At 41.6% G+C, this 19,836-nt stretch overlaps 1 protein-coding gene across 5 annotated transcripts in view; it reads right to left on the bottom strand.

Moving 5' to 3' along the window:
• The window catches only part of CREB5 (cAMP responsive element binding protein 5), a 554,145-nt gene that overhangs the window by 343,727 nt on the left and 190,582 nt on the right, over window positions 1–19,836 (bottom strand). For 3 of the 5 annotated variants that reach the window (XM_011938610.1, XM_011938609.1, XM_011938611.1), the window contains exon 2: window positions 3,577–3,648. The exons of 1 other annotated variant lie outside the window; for it this stretch is intronic. In XM_011938610.1, coding sequence (XP_011794000.1) covers window positions 3,577–3,630 — 54 coding nt within the window. In that variant the 5' untranslated portion in view covers window positions 3,631–3,648. Of the gene's footprint in view, window positions 1–878; window positions 1,012–3,576; window positions 3,649–19,836 lie in introns of those variants that run through there. One more of the 5 variants, XM_011938613.1, reaches the window with a different exon arrangement.

Raw genomic sequence — 19,836 nt, 5'->3', positions numbered from 1 at the left:
AATTAGCCAGGCATGGTGGCACATGCCTGTAATCCCAGCTACTTGGGAGGCTGAGGCAGGAGAATCACTTGAACCTGGGAAGCGGAGGTTGCAGTGAACCAAGATGGTGCCAGCCTGGGTAACAAGAATGAAACACCACCTCAAAAAAAAAAAAAAAAGTATCCCACATATTATAGGCCATTCCTAATAGAGCTAAGTTTCTTTCCCATGGGGGAAAAGGAGAGAAAAATCCTTTCTTTGCCCCCAGCACAGGGCAAGCACTGATAACTTCTATTTACTCCCCTTTCCAATTCTTAGTCATCCTGTCTTCTCAGTGCAGGTTCCCAGGCTGTGGGATGTCCCTAAAGTAAATACCATGGCCACAACAATTGACTTCACTGTGAGTTTCTAATACCCCAGGAGACCTTTGTGACTCCTGGGTGACTGCTACATTTTCTTAATTCTAACACCTCTTCCATTGAAAGATGCACATATTTTTATAACAGCTTGTCAAGGAAAAAATACACTTCCACATTAAATGAAGACATCGAGTTTTAGAAGCATCTTTACATTTAAATCTGAAGTGGGGGAAGCTTGGAATTGTTCCTTAAAATCAAGAAACTTTGTCAATCCCAATTTCCATGTCTGTCTAACCATTTCCTCGGTCCACTCAGGCTTCTCAAGGAAATGACCTGCTCCTTCACCAAGAAGTTCAAGGTCATTCAAAATGAACTCCCTTCAACCTCTATTAACCACCTCTATTTCAGCATTTTCATGCCACTTCCTTGATTCTCTTTCCAACCCCTCCTTTCTCAGAGGAATTAGCACCCCCACTCCTCCCCAGGTTCATCTATACCCCTTATCTTCTGCGGATTAGCCATGTAAACCAGCATGCTCACTCCTTCTGTCTCACTGGTTTCTTGTCCTTGACAAACTCCAGCTTGGCTATCCTTTCATTTTAAAAAAGCTGTTTCCTTCTCAGGCTACCATTATATCACTCCGCTTCCCGTCACTGCCTAGTGCTCTTGAAAGAGTCCTCTATGTTTGCCACCTCCGCTTCCTCACCACCCACTCACTCATTAATCCCTTGCAGTTTGGCCTCCGCCCCTGCTCCCCTCTCATAGGTTGCCGGCGAGCACCCAGCTGCCAAAGCCAACAGCCTGTGCCCAGGCCTCTAGCTGTCCCAGTTCTAGCAGTGCCTGACACCAGTGACCACACGTCTGTGGCATTCATTTCTTTCTACCCTGCCTGTTGCCAGAAAGAAGAAGGGCTTAGAGCAATACATAAAATAGTTTGGGAGAACATGGATTAGAAGTAGATGACCCCAAAAGAGAAGGGATCCAAAAGAAAGGAAGGCTAAAGCCAAAATGCAAATCAGAGGGTAGTCATTCTCAACCAGGGGCAATCTGGGCCCACAGGGGACATTTGGCAATGTCTGGAAACATTTTTGGTCATAACAACTGGGGAATGCTTCTGGGATCTAGTGGGTAGAGGCCAGGGATGCTGCTGAACATTGTAAAACACACAGGACAGCTACCCAAGACATAGAATTATCCAGCCCCCAAATATTAACGGTGCCCAGCTTGGAAAATTATTTCATATAGTCCAATGACTAACGTGCAGCTCTCTTCTCTCTGACTTACCTAAATATTAGATATGACTTACAGCCTCTTCCTTGAAACACTGTCCTCTACTGTCCTCCACAACCCCGGAGGTTGCTGGGAATCCTAACTCACCCTGAACCCTCTTTTGCTTTTGCTGGGTCTCTGGAGAGTGCCATTCCATTAAATGCCCCTTCCTTAGCGGAGACTGGCATTTACCTCCCCAAGTAAAGTCAATCCCTGTATTATACTCTTCAAGGTGGCCTATAGTCTTCCTTCACGGAAAATTGCAATTGACTAATTAACTGATTTACTGATCACGTGACTATGGACTTGATTCCTAAACTAGAAGCTCTGTGAGGACACAGACACAAATGTCTTGTGATTACTGTTTCCCCAGAGCAATCAGATTGCCTGGCATACAGTAGGCTCCCAAAAAGTGTGTTGAGAGATTTGAGTTGAATCAAACTTAATGTGACATTTTCACCACCAAAGCAAAGCAAACTGCTCAAATTATCTGATTCCCTTTGGCTATCAAGACTTCTCTTTAAAGAAGCTGAATAGGAATCAGCTCTACCTTAGGAATTAAGTTTGAACTTAGTTACCCTAGGAACTTAGTAAAGTGACATTCTGCATCCACAATGAAGAATCCTGGTCTAGCAGGATTTTTACCAGTTACTTATCACTCTGTTTTTTCCTAGTGTTTTCTTCTTCAAAATCATCTCCTAACCAGTTTGCTTCAAAATAATTTTTGCACTGCTCTTGCTATTTATAAGTTAGAAATAAGCATTGACATAAAGCCCCTGGTGTAACTTCTAGAACCTGAGCAAAGGACTCTGGTTGTTCAGTCAGTGGTTGATAACACCAGCAACAATGTCTTATATTTCAATGACCTCTTCCTTCCAAAAGGCTCCCAGAATCCTCCACAAACTCCCTGGGGAGGTTAATAAGAAGGGTCCTCAATGAACCCTTCTTATTAAGCTCTCATCTGACTGCTAAGCATTGCTCCACGCTCTACTGCCAACCCCACCACATCAACAGGCAGGAGAGTGAGGCAAAGAGTGTAACTCGCCACACCTGAAAGACCCCTGTGCTCTGGGTTCCAAACTTGTCTGATATCCCACAGAAGGAAGATCTAGGCATGAGAGTAACCACGTATAGTCATTTTCCAATGACTGGAATGTGGAGATACCCAAAGGGTCAAGAGTAGAAAAAGTCACTGTCACGTTCCAAAGGTCAAGTGCAAAACTCTGATTTTAGGTGATGAACGTTTCTAATTTCTTTCAAAGAGACAGATTCCAATATAATAATAGTAGCAGCAGCAATAGTAGTAACAACAGTGGACAATAATTGAGCTCATATTGTGTGCAGACCCTATATTAAACACTCTACTGGCAGCATCTCATTGAATCCCCACAAGAATTCCACTTGATGGAAGCCATCAGAGGATAAAAGAGATTTAGTCCAACACAGCAGGACAATTTCCCTCTTAAAGTTTACATATGTAGGAAAACTATAGACTCTACAAGAGTTATAGGGAGTTTGGGGGTTTTTTTTTACTCAAATTGGAAAACAAAACAAAATAAAATTTAACCTGTGATGTTAAGCTATTTCATCAGTAATCTTGAAGCCCAGCCAGTATATTCAAGTGGCTTTTGTAAAAGTAAGCACTCTCCTTCCCTCTTTCTGAAATGATGGCCCTGCATATTTGGTGGGCAGGATACACCTGGTTTGCTTCCAGGAGGAAGTTAAGGGCAGAAATGCCCAACACCGCTACTTCTCAGGGGATGAGAGGGAAGTATTTCAAACTATTCAAAACAGAATATAATGATGGCGATGAAGATGATGATGATCACGACACTGATGGGGAGGGGGACTTTGATGGTGTCTTGGTAAAGAAGGAAAGCCCAGGGCGGGCATGATTGCCGGGTGAGAGTTGCTTCCCTTTTGGAAAGTAGGCTCTGCATGTCAGAGCACGGAGGATCCGCACACTCACCTGGGAGCAGCCTGGGGCACTGCAGACAAACGGCCTCTCCTGCTCCAAATTCATCTTGGATTCCTCATAAATCTGAAGGATCAGAGGGAAAGGGAGGAAGGAAAAAAGAAATCCATGAATATCTTCTGCTTCCACCTGAGCAACGTGAGAAAGGCAATCACTCAGAGCCCCCTTTCTATGCCAATACCAAAATTAGATGAGCAGAACATTAACGTGAATGCGCACAGGCCCTGCTTGGCTGTAGTTCTTTGGGCTCACCTAGGTTGGGCTCCTGTCCTTTACTTGAGTGCATATTGACTGTACTTGGAAGAAAACTGCTATGGGGGTGGTCGCAGCAGAAATCCTCCCTGTGGAAAACCACCTGGTGGGTGTTACTACCAGAGAAGACCACACCTATGGAGGAAGGTTCTCAGGCAAAGTGCACACCAACCCTTGTTCAGTACTGCTGAAAGCTTTTGGGATTTGCTACTTAGAACAGCAAGAGGGGTGGCAATCACTGGGTAACTGCCAGTGTGAAAAGGCCACCCCTGAGCAACAGGTGAAATGAGACGCCCACAATCACCCCAGCAAGCTTCAGCATTCCCCAGGGACTACAGAGTAGCTGTGGCGCCAGATTAGCAAGCGATTCTGGTGGCGAACCGTGATCCTCAATTCCCTCTCATCTCAGGCATTTGATGCGCCTCAACAAAAGTTACCCAAGTTACGCAAGAGTAAACAGAAATTCAAAAAATCCCAAAAACATTAGGTTGGATATTTCATTAATTTGGCCTCATAAGCTGACTTGAAATTAATATCAGATTAAGGTTGCTGCGCCCTGATCCAAATACATCATCTGGAATAAGGTAGCTTTCAGGAAAAAAACCTTATAATCAGACAGGCATGGTGGCTCATGCCTGTAATCCCAGCACTTTGGGATGCTGGGGCGGGCGGATCACTAATGTTGGATCGCTAATGTAGCCTCTAATCTGAGGCGGGTGGATCACTAATGTAACCAGCACTGAGGTCAGGAGTTTGAGACCAGCCTAGCCATCATGGTGAAACCCTATCTCTACCCAAAATACAAAAATTAGCCAGGCGTCGTGGTGCACACCTCTAATCCCAGCTACTCGGGAGGCTGGGACAGGAGAATTGCTTGAACCCGGGAGACAGAGGTTGCAGTGAGCCGAGATCACGCCAGGGCACTCCAGCCTGGGTGACAGAGCTTGCTCCATCTCAAAAATAAACATCAGACACATGTTAAATTACACTGTAGTCTTTTCTTATGTAGCAGTTCAGTTTTTGTTTGTTTGTTTTTTTAATAAAAATAGAGACAAAGTCGTGCTATGTTGCCCAGGCTGGTCTTGAACTTCTGAACTCAAGCAATCCTCTCACCTTGGCCTCCCAAAGTGCTGGGATTACAAGCTTGAGCCACCACACCCTGCTGTAGTTCAGTTCTAAGGTGCATACATTAGGCAAAAATTGAATGTAGTCAAAATTACCTTTGCAAATCCTCCCAAAAGCCAATATAAGTATAGCATACATGGTTTTGTGGTTACCAATCCACACAGTAACATATATATATATATAAAATAGGAGACACGCATTTAGTTATTTAAGTTACACAATTTAAATAATTTTCTATGTCATACCCCCATTTTTTTTTAACCATTTTTAGAGTTGTATGTTACATTGCTGCTAACGGTATATGGCTCTATTACTGAATTAAAACCTACTGCTTCTACTGTGCATACAGGAAGTAATTTGCCTCTTTAAAATGCCACTTGTAGGTGATTCCAATAGGATTCACAAGTCGCCTTGTCCCCTGAAATAGGAAGTTCTACTTGGAGTCATAGAATAATCACCCTTTGTCTGAAGGAAGCTTCATTATCTTTCAACCCAAACCAATTATATGGTACTTTGTATATTGTTACACCTTTCCCCCCCCCCAAACACTAATATTTTTGGCAATATTCTTTGGGAAAATATATGTATACTTTCACTTTCCTGAAGCACAAAGTGAAAAGACTTGCCTTAGATAACACTGTCAGTCAGATATTTTAAAGCAATATAAAGGAAAGTTTAAAATGTAAACCTATTCAAACCACTATTTCTCACAATTATACAACTTTTACAGAGCGATGCATTTTCACTCTCCATTTGGCCACCCATGAATACAGTGATTACCATAATTTTATAGCTTTCCTGTATTAAGCATATTGTTTAAAATCCTTTACTGTATTATATTTAGAAGAAGAAAGAAACACAAGTATCTTTGGGATCTTTCTGCTTGCCCTTGTCTGGGGAGTATCGAGCAATTAAAATAACTTCTCATCTTTCACTGTTCATTTGATTTTGCCATCCGTGATCGTACAGCATCTCTCTTCCCCACTAGGAATACTGAGAACATACTACTAAGTCTCAAAATAAGGGGTGACTTTAAAGCTGAGAAAATGATTTTGATCCAAGACAAAATAAACAATAGAGTTGTTGGGCTATCCATTAATTAACTACATCTTAGTTTTCTAGTAAATTCATTTAAATGCTTTCCTGGAACTTCTCTGTCTCTGTAGCCTTCATCTGCCTGACCACTGCCAGATCATTTAATTACTCCATGCCTAAGGCCTATACCTTAATAAGAAGGGTATAAAAACCAACCTCCAGCAACCTCATTCCTCATCATATTGGCTATGGAGCCTGGTAGATATTTTCAAATTATGGAGAAAGGTCTGTATATTCATGTGTTGTTTGCAGGGGTTTTTGGGGGAAGTTTTACTGAAACCTCACTCTAATATTAAATACTATCTATTTATAAAATTATAAAATATAAAGTACTATTTTATTTGCCTAAGGTGTGTCTTTCTTGGATGCCACTTAAGAGCCTTGGTTGCTAATGTAGAATGTTATTCTTACCGGGTAACATTAGATGATGTGATGGTAAAATGAGAAAGTTTCATATGTGCACATTTATGGCCTACATCTGAAAGTGGTAATTAATTATAATAATTAGATTAATGTCCAAGCAACAGAAATGATCAAGACTGGAAGTGCTACTGCTGAAAGTTTAAAGAGATTCATTAAGAAGCCAAAGTAGGGAAGAGATTGACCAAGCCCAGACACTTAAGTATGAGGAGAAAGTATTTTTCTACCATAATCCAACTCCATCCCAATTCCTGGCCCACCAAAGTACTGACCTTCCCCAGAAAATCAGGCCCATAATGCTAATACTTTGGCAATTCTTTTTGATGTCAACATTGTTTGCCTTATCTTAATTAATGGCTGTATTTGCATATGAGCTGCAGCAAATACTTTAGAATTACAGGATGATGCTGGTGCTTGAAGACAACAAAAGGCTCAGCCACATGGATTCTACTGTCTTGAGTCTTCATGATGTGGATGTTATGTTTAGAGGAATACAAGCAATCTAATCTGTTAGCCACTGGGATATGTCAGTATAAGAAATCATGCCTCAGAAGATACAAGTTGAGAAATACAATTTGTCCTCAAATCACTTACAATTTAGTCATTGATAGGTTCTACTGAGTTACAATTGTTATATTACTATTTTATTTTAAAACATAAGTGAGTCTGTATCAATGTATTACATGCCATGGATCCCATGGACCAAATATGTTTTAGCAACATAATACTGGAATAAAAGTCTTCAAGTGGAATGGCAGTTGCTAAAATAAGTTTTCAGTGATTAATAAGGTCTGAAGTGAGTGGGTGTATATATATATATAAGTGTGTGAACTTCAACTGCTTTATTCTGATGCCCTGCAGTTCCCACATTTAACCCTCTGCAAACAGCATTCTCCTGTTAATTCCTTTCTGTGTAGGTGTTTGCAATAGTTTTTCTAAATGGTACCTCTCTACCATGTAGGCTTTATTACTTTTATCAACGAGTATGATCTGGTCTAGTGTATTAGTCAAGAGCCATCGTTTATTTTTATGGTCTATTATTATGGTTCTTTTCTAGCACATATTGTAATAATTATTCTCTCAAACAGACTCTTATTAAATAAAGCCCTGCATAGATTCTTTAACCATTCATCAGGTGGGGGCAAATTACTCAGACAGGATTTGAATGAGGCTGTTCTCCCTCAGTCCTCATCCTCTCATTTCCCATTCAGTTGTTTTACTGGCTTGGATTTTTTAATGAACCAAGTTTTGCTTGGCAACTGCCATACCCTAAGCTCCACTGCATAAAGCTTACATAGTAGACGTTCAATAAATATTTGTGGAATGGATAATGATCCTGAATCATCACAATACACTGCCCCAAACAGCTTGCCCATTCTCCACTCCTGAGGCAGTGGTTTTCAAACAGTGTTCGCCCTGAATCAAGTTATTGGTGAGGTAAGTAGTTTTGGGGACCACTCAGTCTACCTGTTGACAGTTATGGCCAGAGAAGAAATCTGTCCAGATTTCATGGAAAAAAAGTCAAAGGTGCTTTCAGTAGAAACAGTGAGTGAATCTAGTTTTGTTCAATCTCACAAGTAAATGTATTAATTCATTATAAATCGTCTGTTAATATTGCCATAGATATTGACATCATTAAAGTCCAGTCTATTAACCACGTGTGGGCTGAGTATGACCCCCATGAAGCACCTTTGGAAGACACTGAGTAGTCCTATTTCTTTGGTTAGACATTGTCATAATTGTGGCAGATGCTGCCTCATCATTTAACAGTTTCTAAACAGTACTCATTTTTGTTCCTCTTTTCCAAAATTCAGATTCAATAGTCAATTAGAAAAAAATGCCCCCTAAGTTTAATTTCCTTCAAATTTGGGGAAGATAACAAAAAAACTCTGATAACAAACCCTAATAGTATATAAAGTGAGTTGAGGTTTTTCATGGTTGACAAGGAGATGACAAGCTTGATTTACAATTCGAACCCTCGACTGCCACTGGATTCCTCTGGCCTCACAATGAGCAAGAATCTCTTTCATTATTCAGTGTTTGACCCCACAAATTCCTGGTCTAAAATGGGAAATCGTCCACAATGGCTCATGCAATCCATTCAAATGCTTTGCCAGCCATTTAGGGATATACTTGGAAATACCATTTCACGAAAGGCAAACACTGCAAAAAGCAAATGATACTGAAAACGTGGACAGCCTACACAGTATACTGTAAATACCTATTGTAAACTTAAGGGTAACAACTAAGCCCAGAGAAGGGGAAAATTGACATCATCTGGTTCGCTGTAATCAGCCAAGAGTGATGTTTGCCCATGTAAATTGTAGAAAGTCATTACTAATCCCTAGTTAACATCAAACTCTAATCTTAGTGGGATGGCACAAGTTTCCTCCATTCACAGCAGATGGACTCATACAGTGATATTGAATTTGCAATAGTAAATAGTAAGACACTACAAGGGCTGTTCTAATCTGAAAACCTGGCATGTACTCTTTTAAATACCAAAAGTTATAGGAACTTCAAAGTTACGACCTGAAATCATGAGTGTCAGTGAGTATTAACAATAATATGGCTATGTCCCCGTCACCTCTGATATTGTTTATCTGGAAATGAATGCATTATAGATCTGAAAGGGGGGCTTGAATTTTAATTGTGATATTGACAACATTTGTCAGCATTTATCACTCTACTGTGAGTGTGGGAAGAGCCTTCTTGGCAGGACTCACATGAAACAGATCGTGCTGCTTTGTTGAGCTTATGAGACCAAAAGGGTTCCAGAGGAGGAAATTGGACCTTCCTGAAATGCCAAAAACAGCTGGAAAACAGGAGCACCTTGAGTCAGTCACACTGTGTGACACTCTACATCAATCCTGCTTTCTTCCTGGGAACAAATGTTGTTTATTAATTAAATTAGTTAAGGCCATGGCCAATTTGCACTTCGTGTTTCTGAAACAAAGCAAATATTTATCACAATACATCTGTCAGAAGGGCAAGGGGAAACACACAATAATAACCCAACACACATTCACCAAAAACACACTCTATTTATTTTCTTCAAAGATGCCTGGCTCTACTTTCAAAGCAAGGATGCAGGTAGGTTATCCCCACATGTGGCTAGCTTTTGGGAAGGAATTATATATGCAATTTGGAGCTAAGAATGTCTTTCTTTAGGAGGGATATTGCATCTTTCATTATCTTATTTGCTCATCTGCAAAACAGTGCCATTGTAGTAAAACACTGTAGAACAGGACCATTCAAAGAGGTATTACGTGAAAACATAACTATTGGAAGCTAACTGTAAATTAAGAGAAAAGTAAGCCCTCTGGATTTCAAATATATCTTTATTTTTCAAACCTGAATATCACAATTTCCAATAGAAAAATAAACACCTTGAATTTCCATCCAAGAAAATCAGTTACTTTGTGTATGTGTTTGAATCCTTTTGTGTGTCTGTGTGTGCCTCTCTCTTTTGCTGTGGGCATCTTCCCTGTCTCTTTGCATGCTTATTTCTCAGTGTGTGCCTTTCTCTCCTCTCTTTGTGTGTTTGTTTTCTTATGCCTGTCTGTCTGTCTCTCTCACACAGACACGTGCATATACTCATTTTATCAGTAGTGTTCTTACCGCATTACTGGTAAAAGGATCTAGTGGGCTTGTTTCCTGTTGCAGTGTTATTCTTGAAGCGGACTGCTGTCAGAATCTGAATTTCATTGGGCTATTATTATTTGCAGCTGTGTGACCTTTTTAACCCTGCTTTAAAAAGTGACATTTCAGCCCTCAAGCTTGAAACGCCTGAATGCTACAAGGTTTTCAAACCAGAGATTTACACAGGGAACAAGACCAAGAGTGGGGCTGTACCTTATAAGCGAACATTTCACCAGAACTTGGCGTGAAGAGGATGTGTTCCTGGGCAGTTTAGAGCCAGTTGTCTCCCCCGGAAGGCCTGAACTTGACACATAACACTGTGGTTAAAGATTACTATTCTGTTCAAACCAGAAAAATATCCCTGTTCTTCAAAGATATTTGCCATCCCCTGGTATCCCAAAAGCTCAGAATTCTACAACCTGAATCAGAGCCCCCTTTGGTATTGCGTCACACTTTGTGTTATGCTTAGGGGCTGTCAGAAGTTCCCCACCAATGAGGCCCACTGTTCCCAGGAGGAAGGATTTCCAAACAGCTTTTGTCTCTGGAAACTAACCCGGGTCTTACTTCCCAGAGGGGGCCCTAACAGGAGAGAGTGCTGGGGGCTCACCTCCTCTCACGTACTTCTGCAGAGGTTTGTGGTTTTATTTATGTGGCGTTTACGCTGTGTATAGAAAAACATTCCAGTGGGATTGGGTTTTCATATGTTAGATTCCTCTTTCTTTTTTTTAAGTTTTCCATATGTTTCTTTAAATCGGAGGTATTTTTTTCAAAGTTACTGGCTAATTCTGATTTTTGTTTCACATAATCCTGTCTTATAGCTTTCCTCTCTATGGGTTCAATAGTTCAGAACATACTTGGTAATAAGCACTTGTGTGAAGCATGAGAGACTCATTGTTGAGTAAGTCGCTGAATGCATGTGAGCTGCATTTAGGTCCTTGTCCTCTTGTTGCCATCTAGTACAATACACTTTCTGCAGAAGACATCACATCTCTAAAAAAAAGTTTATTTGACATGTGTGTGGTTAACAAAACACTAGTGTAGAGATTCTTAGGTTTTGAAGGAAATATTAAATGTAACCAAATAATTTGGCTTGTTTCTAATGGGACTTAACATAACCTCAGAAAACATGCTGAATGATGGCGAACTCTCTTCCTTTTTACCTGCTGTCACTGTGCACAAAAAGGAAAGAAAACAAAAAAGAAAACTGAGAACAAAACATAGCCAAGGTTTGGGTTGACACTGTCATCTTTATGTTTCCAGAAAAGAAAATATTTCATTGTAATTTAAAATAACTGCCCCCATGAACTCCTGAGAGAAAAGACTATGATAGCAAAGAAATTCAGTGCAAAACTGGATCATTCTTCATACTGGTGAAAAGCAGCTTGCCTTTTGGAACATCTAAGAAAAAGGTCAGCTGTACAGTTTTCTCTTCTCCCTTTGTGCCTTACTACAGTAAAATTTGCCTCTTTAGAATTGGAACACATTCCCAAATGGTACTACTCTGCCTCTGCATAGATACTTTTTAATGCATTTTGAGTGCATTTGATTTTTAAACAATTTTCATGTAAAATAAATCTCTTTAAATATTCTTAAGAGTCACAACTTTTCAGTCTAGTCTTAGTTTTCTTTTCACACATGCAGATGATTTTTATTGGATAATGTTGGGGGGTTTTTTTGGATTTTTATTCTAGATAAGTATCTATATCTTCAGCAACAATATACATTCGGTCTATCCAATGTATGGGCTGAAGTCATACTCAAAACATCTGAAAATGTGTCTTTTTCTGCATGAATGTGATCTACCACATGTGAGACTGCATCAAGCCCAGTGATGCCCAAGCCAGACCACTCTGCTTTCGGTGAAACCAGGAAGAGACTATTTCATCTTACTATTAACTCTTATGATTACATCTACTGACTTCCTCTTGAAAGACATTTGAGAATGATGGTATCAAACTGGGTGCTTTTTTTCCTTGATCCCAGCAGAAAGCTGGGGCATTCCCAAGTTGTATTCTAAAGTAGCCAGCAGTTGTGTTCTGAGCCTGTGACAGCTCACGGTGTCCATTGAACACAGGGTAAAAATATACCGAAGCCTTATTTCAGATTCCTCACACATTCTGCTTCAAATGTCAAGCGTGTGAACAATTGACAGTACTAGGAGGTCACTTAAAGGCCATGTTAAGGCAAAAATCTTATGCCATCCGAAGATTCTCTCATAATTCGAACAAGGTTCTCGTTCTAAATGTTAGCAAAAGGCACATTTCATCTGTCTGCCTGGAAAAGGCATCATTTCCTTGGGTGGCCCAGTAACGGGATTTGGAAATATGTGAAGCCAATTACTGACTGCTATTTTTACTGAGGGGGTCACCGTGGCATTTAGTGGGAGGGGGCCAGGGATATGGGATATTCCATAACGCACAGGATGGCTGGATCTGTGCAACGCTGGAGTCTCCTGATCTGATAGCCGGTAGCATGGCTTTTGCAAGAATAATTAGAGTGTAAGTACCCACAACTGCCTCGCCCATGCCACCCAGTTTAGGGTAAAAGGCAAATTAAGAATAAGACAACAGGATGAGTGAGGCAATGAAAACGAAGACCACATACAGAAGAGATGAAAGGGACTAAGTGCGTCCCCACCTCTTTATACTTTTCCAAGAGCTCTGAAAAACTCGGGCAAAGTTAAGCTTATGACAAGGCCAGATTCAATGCCAATTAAAACTTTATGAATATTCAAAAAAGTATGTGAAATTATCATTCCCTGTCAGTGTGAGGGAGGGCTGGGGTCTGTTGCCAACACTCAAACTAAGCATAAGCATACCCTTGCAGGTTCAATCCATAGAGGAGAGAGATGACTAAGCTGGTATCAATTAAGGTGGCTTTTTCTAGGTAAATGATCTGGTTTGGCCACCTACAGCTCCCACTGTCCAGATAACCTTTATCTAGAGCAGTGTTGACTCAACAGTAGCAAAAGAAGGAGTTGCCCTAACATACAAAGATATCTCCTGCTCCGATGTCTTTCCACTTGTGATAATTGCCTTGTTGATTTTCTATTATTACTGAGAGGACAGCTCCAACATAGAGAATGTGTTTTCCTTTTTTTTTTTTTTTTTTGTACTTAAATAGAAAATATCACAAGCTTTCTAAATTCTGCTTTAACGTTGCTGGCACCATTAGCCCTCCACTCACAGAATACTTATTAGGGAAACTTTTGCCTCTTAACCAACTTCTCAGTAAGAAAGCTTAATCAGTCCAAAAGAGCAAAAATATACACACATATACATATTTTTTTCTTTTGGCCTGTTTTCTTATTGAGAAGTTTATATATAATATATATAAATATGTATATCTATTCACACACTTTACAGGGATTCTTTCATCCTGATAAACAAGCTTAAGACTCAAAACTCATGCCTAGCTCGTATTGTAACATGAGGAGGATACTGATCGCATAAGGAAGCAACTACAAAACTCTAGACCCACCTTTCTGCACAAGGTTCACCAGAGTGAAGGATCATTAAACATTTTTAAAGTGCAGAAATGAGCTGTGTGGGGTTTTGTGGGGTTTGTTTGTTTGCCTGTTTGTTTTGAGACATGGTCTCTCTCTGTCACTCAAGCTGGAGTGATCACAGCTCACTGTGGCCTCAAACTCCAGGGCTCAAGGGATCCTCCCACCTCAGCCTCCCAAGTAGTTGGGACACCACAGGTGTGCACTACCACACCCGGCTAATTTTTTAGTTTTTGTAGAGATAGCATCTTCCTGTGTTGCCCAGGCTGGTCTCAAACTCCCGGACTCAAGCAATCCTGCTGCCTCGTCCTCCTAAAGTGCTGGAATTACAGGTGTCAGCCACTATGCCCACCTAATAAGTTGTGTTTTGGGGGATTCCTAGAGTATTTCCACGGACTAGAAAAGTCCTTCATGTCTTTCTTAACTTCCTACTAAACAAAAGAATCACTCACTAAAGCCTGCTAATCCACTAAAACACTCTGGGAAAAGCACATGGAAGGAAAAGGCCTTTTCCTTGAACCCCACCACCCACGGGAAGTTAACACTGTGCCAGACTTCAATTCATCAAAAGGTCCAAGCCATTAACAAACAAACGCAGGGCCTTCTCTTTTTATGCCGCAGGGCTCAGGCCCTCAAACAACAGCACCATTTTCAAATCCATACTTCAAATCAGCATGAAAAGGGAAACAGGATTTCTTTAAATGGCCCTGTGCTCCCAAACCTAGGAGTCCTTCCTAGGCACGAATGTGGTCTCTTTGCTCAGAGGAGTGTAGATCACATACTGGGAAAAACCCAGAACCTGGATTCTTCTGAAAGGGAAAGAAAAAAGGGGAAGGGGGTACAGGCAGCACCCAGCAGGGGCAGTGGAAAAGGCCCCTGAGACATGCTTATCGAAAGGCTGAAGAAAGGGGAAGGGAAAAGGCCAGCCCCCAAATCCATACTGGGAAATTGTGGCTGCTCTTGATGGGGCATTGTTCACAAACTGCTTCAGGGAAAGTGGCCTGTGGACAGTGATTGATTACCCATCACAGTGAACTTGTTCAAACATGGTTCAACTTGGGCACACACCAGGGGCAGAATCAGAAACCAAGAACACGGGTCTCATTCATTCATTTCTTCCCCACATCATCACTGAGCACCTACCATGCATGAGGCCCCATGCTAGAAGAATGAAGGCTTGGCACAAACAGTCCCTGCCCTCTGGGCAATGATTCTCCAGTAGGAAAGGGAAGTGTGCCCAGATGTCCATGATGGAAAGCAGAATTTTAATGATCATAAAGTACTTTTAGTAAAGTACTTTGAGAGTTCAGAGGCCATGAGAAAGCAAGACTGTTTCATTAACTACATCAAATATCATATCATCTCTTCTTTTACAGCTAAATATTTCTCATAATAAGATGCCAGTTCAGGTTGCACACACACATATAACCCCTGGAGCATTATTTTAATTCTTTTAGGAGTAAGGATTTTGTTTGCTTGTTTTTTAAATTTAGGCTTTATTTTGCTTTTAATGCTGAAAAGTAAAACTGCATTATTTATGGTAAACCTAACATTGTGATTAGTAGACCAGATTTTATGTTAGAAAATAAACAATTAAATCTCAGCTCCTTTGCTAATTAGCTGTGGGATCTTAGGCAAGTTACTTAACTCCTCTGAATATTAATTTTCTCCTATAAAAAGAACTATGGGTGATACTGATTTTATCTGACTCAGGGACATTGGGAGGATCAAGTGGGATATCTAGGAAAGCACCTCATAAATGTAAAGTGCTGTGAAATGTTGGTTACTGTTTTTATAGCACAGTCAACTTGCAGACATGGAGTTGCAGAGGTGGCACATGGCACAGAGTTATGTATACACTTGGTGGCATATGTTGAGAGATTGAAGATTCCAAAGGACGTTGAAGGTTATGATCTTTTAAGAGATCCTGACTTGATGATTCTCTGATAATCTAGCAATTATCAAGCAAATCCTGATCTGCCAACTTTTTACCTGAAGGTTCCCAAGTAGAATTATTTTGTCTTCTATGTGATCTTGAGAAGGATCTTGGAGACAAGTCTGTGTTCCAACTTGGCTCTGCCACATACCAGTCAACCTATAAGCTTGGGTAGGTTTTGTCTGTTTGTTTGTTTTTCATTCCACTGCATTGGGCTCTTTTACAACAATGACAATACCTACTTCTCACAGTTGTTATAAAAGTTAAATTGCTGCCAGCCTACAGACGGGTGTAATAGGTCACTTGACTCTGGGGTAAAGTTTGGCTGTTGGAACTTGAGCAAGCCAGGCAAGAGGAACTCCTCACCCCGGGCTTGGAGGGGCTGGAGATGGAGCTTCACATGTCTGTTTTCCTTCCTGAAGATGGCTCCTGGCCATAGAATACAAGTAAAGTAAAGTGCTTTGCTGGCAAGGCCACATCCCCATATGTGCCTGGCTACCCTGTGTCTGCAGTCCCAACCCCAGCCAGGCAGGAAGAGTTCAGAAGTCACCTGGATAAGATGAGAAACTCAGCCTTCTTATCAGTAGGTGCTGTAGGCTTACCTGGAGGCACTGGATATAAGACTGACACAGATTGTGACACCCTCTTTATACCCACTCTCCACTTGAACTATCAAAAAAAAAAAAGTCCAATCTTCTTTTCATTATTACATTTTCCTTAGTACAGTATGTTTTCTTAATCTTAACACTTATTCTTATTTTCACTCTTCCTTTTTTTTTCTTTTCTTTCTCTCTTTTATTCCCCAAATATCCCATGTGATATTTAATTTAAAAAATGCTACTTTTTCTAAAAAATAGAGATGGAGTCTCACTATGTTTCCCAGAAGGCTCTTGAACTCCTGGACTCAAGCAATCCTCCCACCTCAGCCTCCCAAACTGCTGGGATTATAGGCATGAGCCACCACACCTGGCCAAAAACAAAAAACTTCTGAATAATGCATGAAGTGTCAGTTAGCTGTGAAAAAAAGGAAGTCATAATATAATCAATGATCTGGTCATTTCAACCTCTAGAGAAAATGGAGAGATGGTGTCTCAATAATAGCAACATTTCCTAACTTGGGGCACTGGGGAAATAAAGATGAATAATCTAATACCTCTGTCCCTAAAATCTGGTCACCTCCAGAGGCAGAAAGGTTTATACATGTGGAAAGCCTAACAGATTTTGAATTTTTTACTGCTTGGGGGTAGTCAACATTTTATATAATTAAAGCATATCTTTCACATACCATCACATCCTATGTGTCAGGCATTTTTAATCTCAAAAAAGCATTTTCCATCAAGGCTGAAAGAAAGCCTTGATTAGACACGGCCTTGATTTATCTCCTCCACTAAGTGCCTCTGTAGGAAACACAGCACAGGGTAAAGTCATTAGAATATGAGTTAGGATGCCAAAATTCCCAGTTATTTCCAAAGCCCTCAGTGTTCCTATCCCCCTTTGCAATACTGACATCAAAGGATTTCTGGTCTTCTCAAAGTGATAGCATTATTTAAATAGTGACATCAAGTTAATGTTTGGAAGATGCCTCAAGGACCTTAAACTCAGTTGTAAGTAGTAGTATGATCGCTATTTCCTCATCCGTCCTCTACTGTTTCCAAAGCAACAGAAGAAACCACTCACACAAACACACACAAAAATCCTCCGGACACCCCAGTTAACCAGTGTCTCCTTTCTTCCCAAACCGCCAATCAGCCAGTCATCGGGCAAACAGCTCAAGCACCAGGCAAGGAAAACATGTTATTTTTCTGGGCAAGCCTTAACTTCACTGCCTACAAAACACAGCCCCACGGGGCACATCCCACACATGGGGAGAGCAAGACTCCCATCTCGCATTTAAAAGTTACCAGTCAACACCCTCGGAAACTGAGGTCAGGATTCCCCAGCATGCACCCTGCAGTCCAAAGTCACTTATTCTCCAGATTTCCTACACAGACCAGTCCTGACGTCCCAAGTCATTCCTACTAGTAATCCTACTAGACATCCCTCTCCTACTAGTAATACTCAAAGAAAGCTCCAACAAGAACAGCGTAAGAGAAAACTTCCCCTCCCCACAGAGCCTCATTCCCCAGCTGCCCAACACCCAGCAGACTTCTCAGAGGGGGAGAATTTGCTTGGTATCGGCACTGGATGCCCTCTGAAACAGGAGAGTCAGTGGAGTAAGGTAAGAAAAGAGAGCGAAATCCAACAACAAAACCAGGCTTCAGACAGTCTGTTAAAAAATGAGGCTGTCAGGAGCCAAATTCCACAGTGCACAAAAGCCACTTAAAGGCACACCCTAAAACACTCGCTAGAAATCTTCAAAGAACAAGGGAGGCTCCCTGCCACAGGCCAGGGTCATGGACCCAAAGGTGACAATGAGACACTCCCAAGAACATCTGGCCAAATAAGCCGGGCACTGGGCCCTTCCAGACACGGGACAGCAGCCTTTGTCTGCTCTCATCCACTGACCTCAGATCCCTGCCCGGGCTTGGCTGCTTCCAGCCTCATTCAACTGAGCACAGTGCAGGGTCAGCGTTCTTAAGGCTTCTAGGAAAGCCACTGTCTTCCTCATCTTCCCCATCTTCTGTCAGAAGACTCAGTCTTCCAGCAAAAGTCTCCTGAGGACCTACCAGGGCCAGGCATTGTATCAGATGTGGGGTAGAAAACACTGAATGAGAAAGATGAGGCCTCTGTTCTCACAGAGCTTACCTTACAATGCAAAGAGACAAAAAGCAAAACAAGCAAAAACACAAGCACAGAAACCACGAAAGTGACCAAGGAAAGTAACAGCACATTTTGGAGAGTTCATTGAAAGAGATAAAGAGGGTGATGTGATAAAGAGAGGAAGGTGCACAAGGAAGTTTTTTATTGTTTTTCTTGGAGATGGGATCTTGCTCTGTCGCCCAGGCTGGAGTGCAGTGGTGCCTTCACAGCTCATTACACCCTTGATCTCCCAGGTTTAAGCAATCTTCTCACCTCAGCCTCTCAAGTAGCTGGGACCATAGGTGTGCACCACTGCGCCTGGCTAATTTTTTTATTTTTTGTAGAGATGGGGTCCCACTATGTTGCCCAGGCTGGTCTTGAACTCCTGGCCTCAAGAAAACCTCCCACGTCCGGCCTGGGGAAGTTTTTTGAAGGAGGAGGTAATGCTTACCTCTCTGGACAGGTGACATTTAGTTTGAGGCCTGACAAATGCTTATGAGCCGTCTGAAAAGTAAGCAGGGGAGGGTGGTCCAGGCAGAAAGGACAGCAAAAGTAAAGAGCTTGGCATGTCTGAGGGACTGAAAGAAGGCTGGCAAGGATGCAGCATGGCCCACAAGGGAGAGAGAAGCCCCAGGTTAAAGAAAAAAGCAGGCAAGTCTTAAATCAACCAGGACTAGGATTGATTCTCAGAGCACAGAAAAGCACTGAGGAATTCCAGGCTGCAGAGAGAGACCTTGGGTCGTTGAAGTACCTGTTCCTCCGTCCCCAAGTGAAACGTGAGGGTCTTAGTAATTCACTTTGGGGATCCTGGGAGGGCTAAAGGCATCTCAGGACCAAGATAGAGACTGACACAGAGCAGATGCTCACCTTGTCATAAAATAAACCACACAGCCTATCCCATGCATAAATAAATATTTAGACTTCCCTGCAAAGTAAGAATGTTGTCCTAGGGGTGAGGAGCAGAAAGAACACAGCCCTGTGACATAGCTACCACCAGCCAGCTCTGTAGTTGCACCTTGAGGTCAAATCACTTGTGTAACCTTGGGGAGGAACTTAACTTATCCACGCATATTTCCTCATCTATAAATAGAGATAATACCGACATCATAGGCTTTTTTGAGGATTAAATGAGCATATACGCACATACACATATATATATAGTGCAGAGAATAATTTCTAGTATATAGTAAATATACAGTCTACATTAGCTATAATTACAATAATAAAATTTTTCTCCTAACAGAAGACACTTATTCACCTTGAAAACAAGATGTGAAAACCTTTCCTTTTTTTCTTTTTTTTGAGACGGAGTCTCGCTCTGTCGCCCAGGCTGGAGTGCAGTGGCCGGAACTCAGCTCACTGCAAGCTCTGCCTTCCGGGTTTACGCCATTCTCCTGCCTCAGCCTCCGGGCAGCTGGCACTACAGGCGCCCGCCACCTCGCCCGGCTAGTTTTTTTTGTATTTTTTTAGTAGAGACGGGGTTTCACCGTGTTAGCCAGGATGGTCTCGATCTCCTGACCTCGTGATCCACCCGTCTCGG

This window comes from Colobus angolensis, unplaced genomic scaffold, assembly GCF_000951035.1.
Source record: "Colobus angolensis palliatus isolate OR3802 unplaced genomic scaffold, Cang.pa_1.0 Scaffold175, whole genome shotgun sequence".
Taxonomy (NCBI): Eukaryota; Metazoa; Chordata; class Mammalia; order Primates; family Cercopithecidae; genus Colobus; species Colobus angolensis.
The sequence above is the reverse complement of the archived record's forward strand: the minus strand, read 5'-3'. Positions and strand labels throughout refer to the sequence as shown.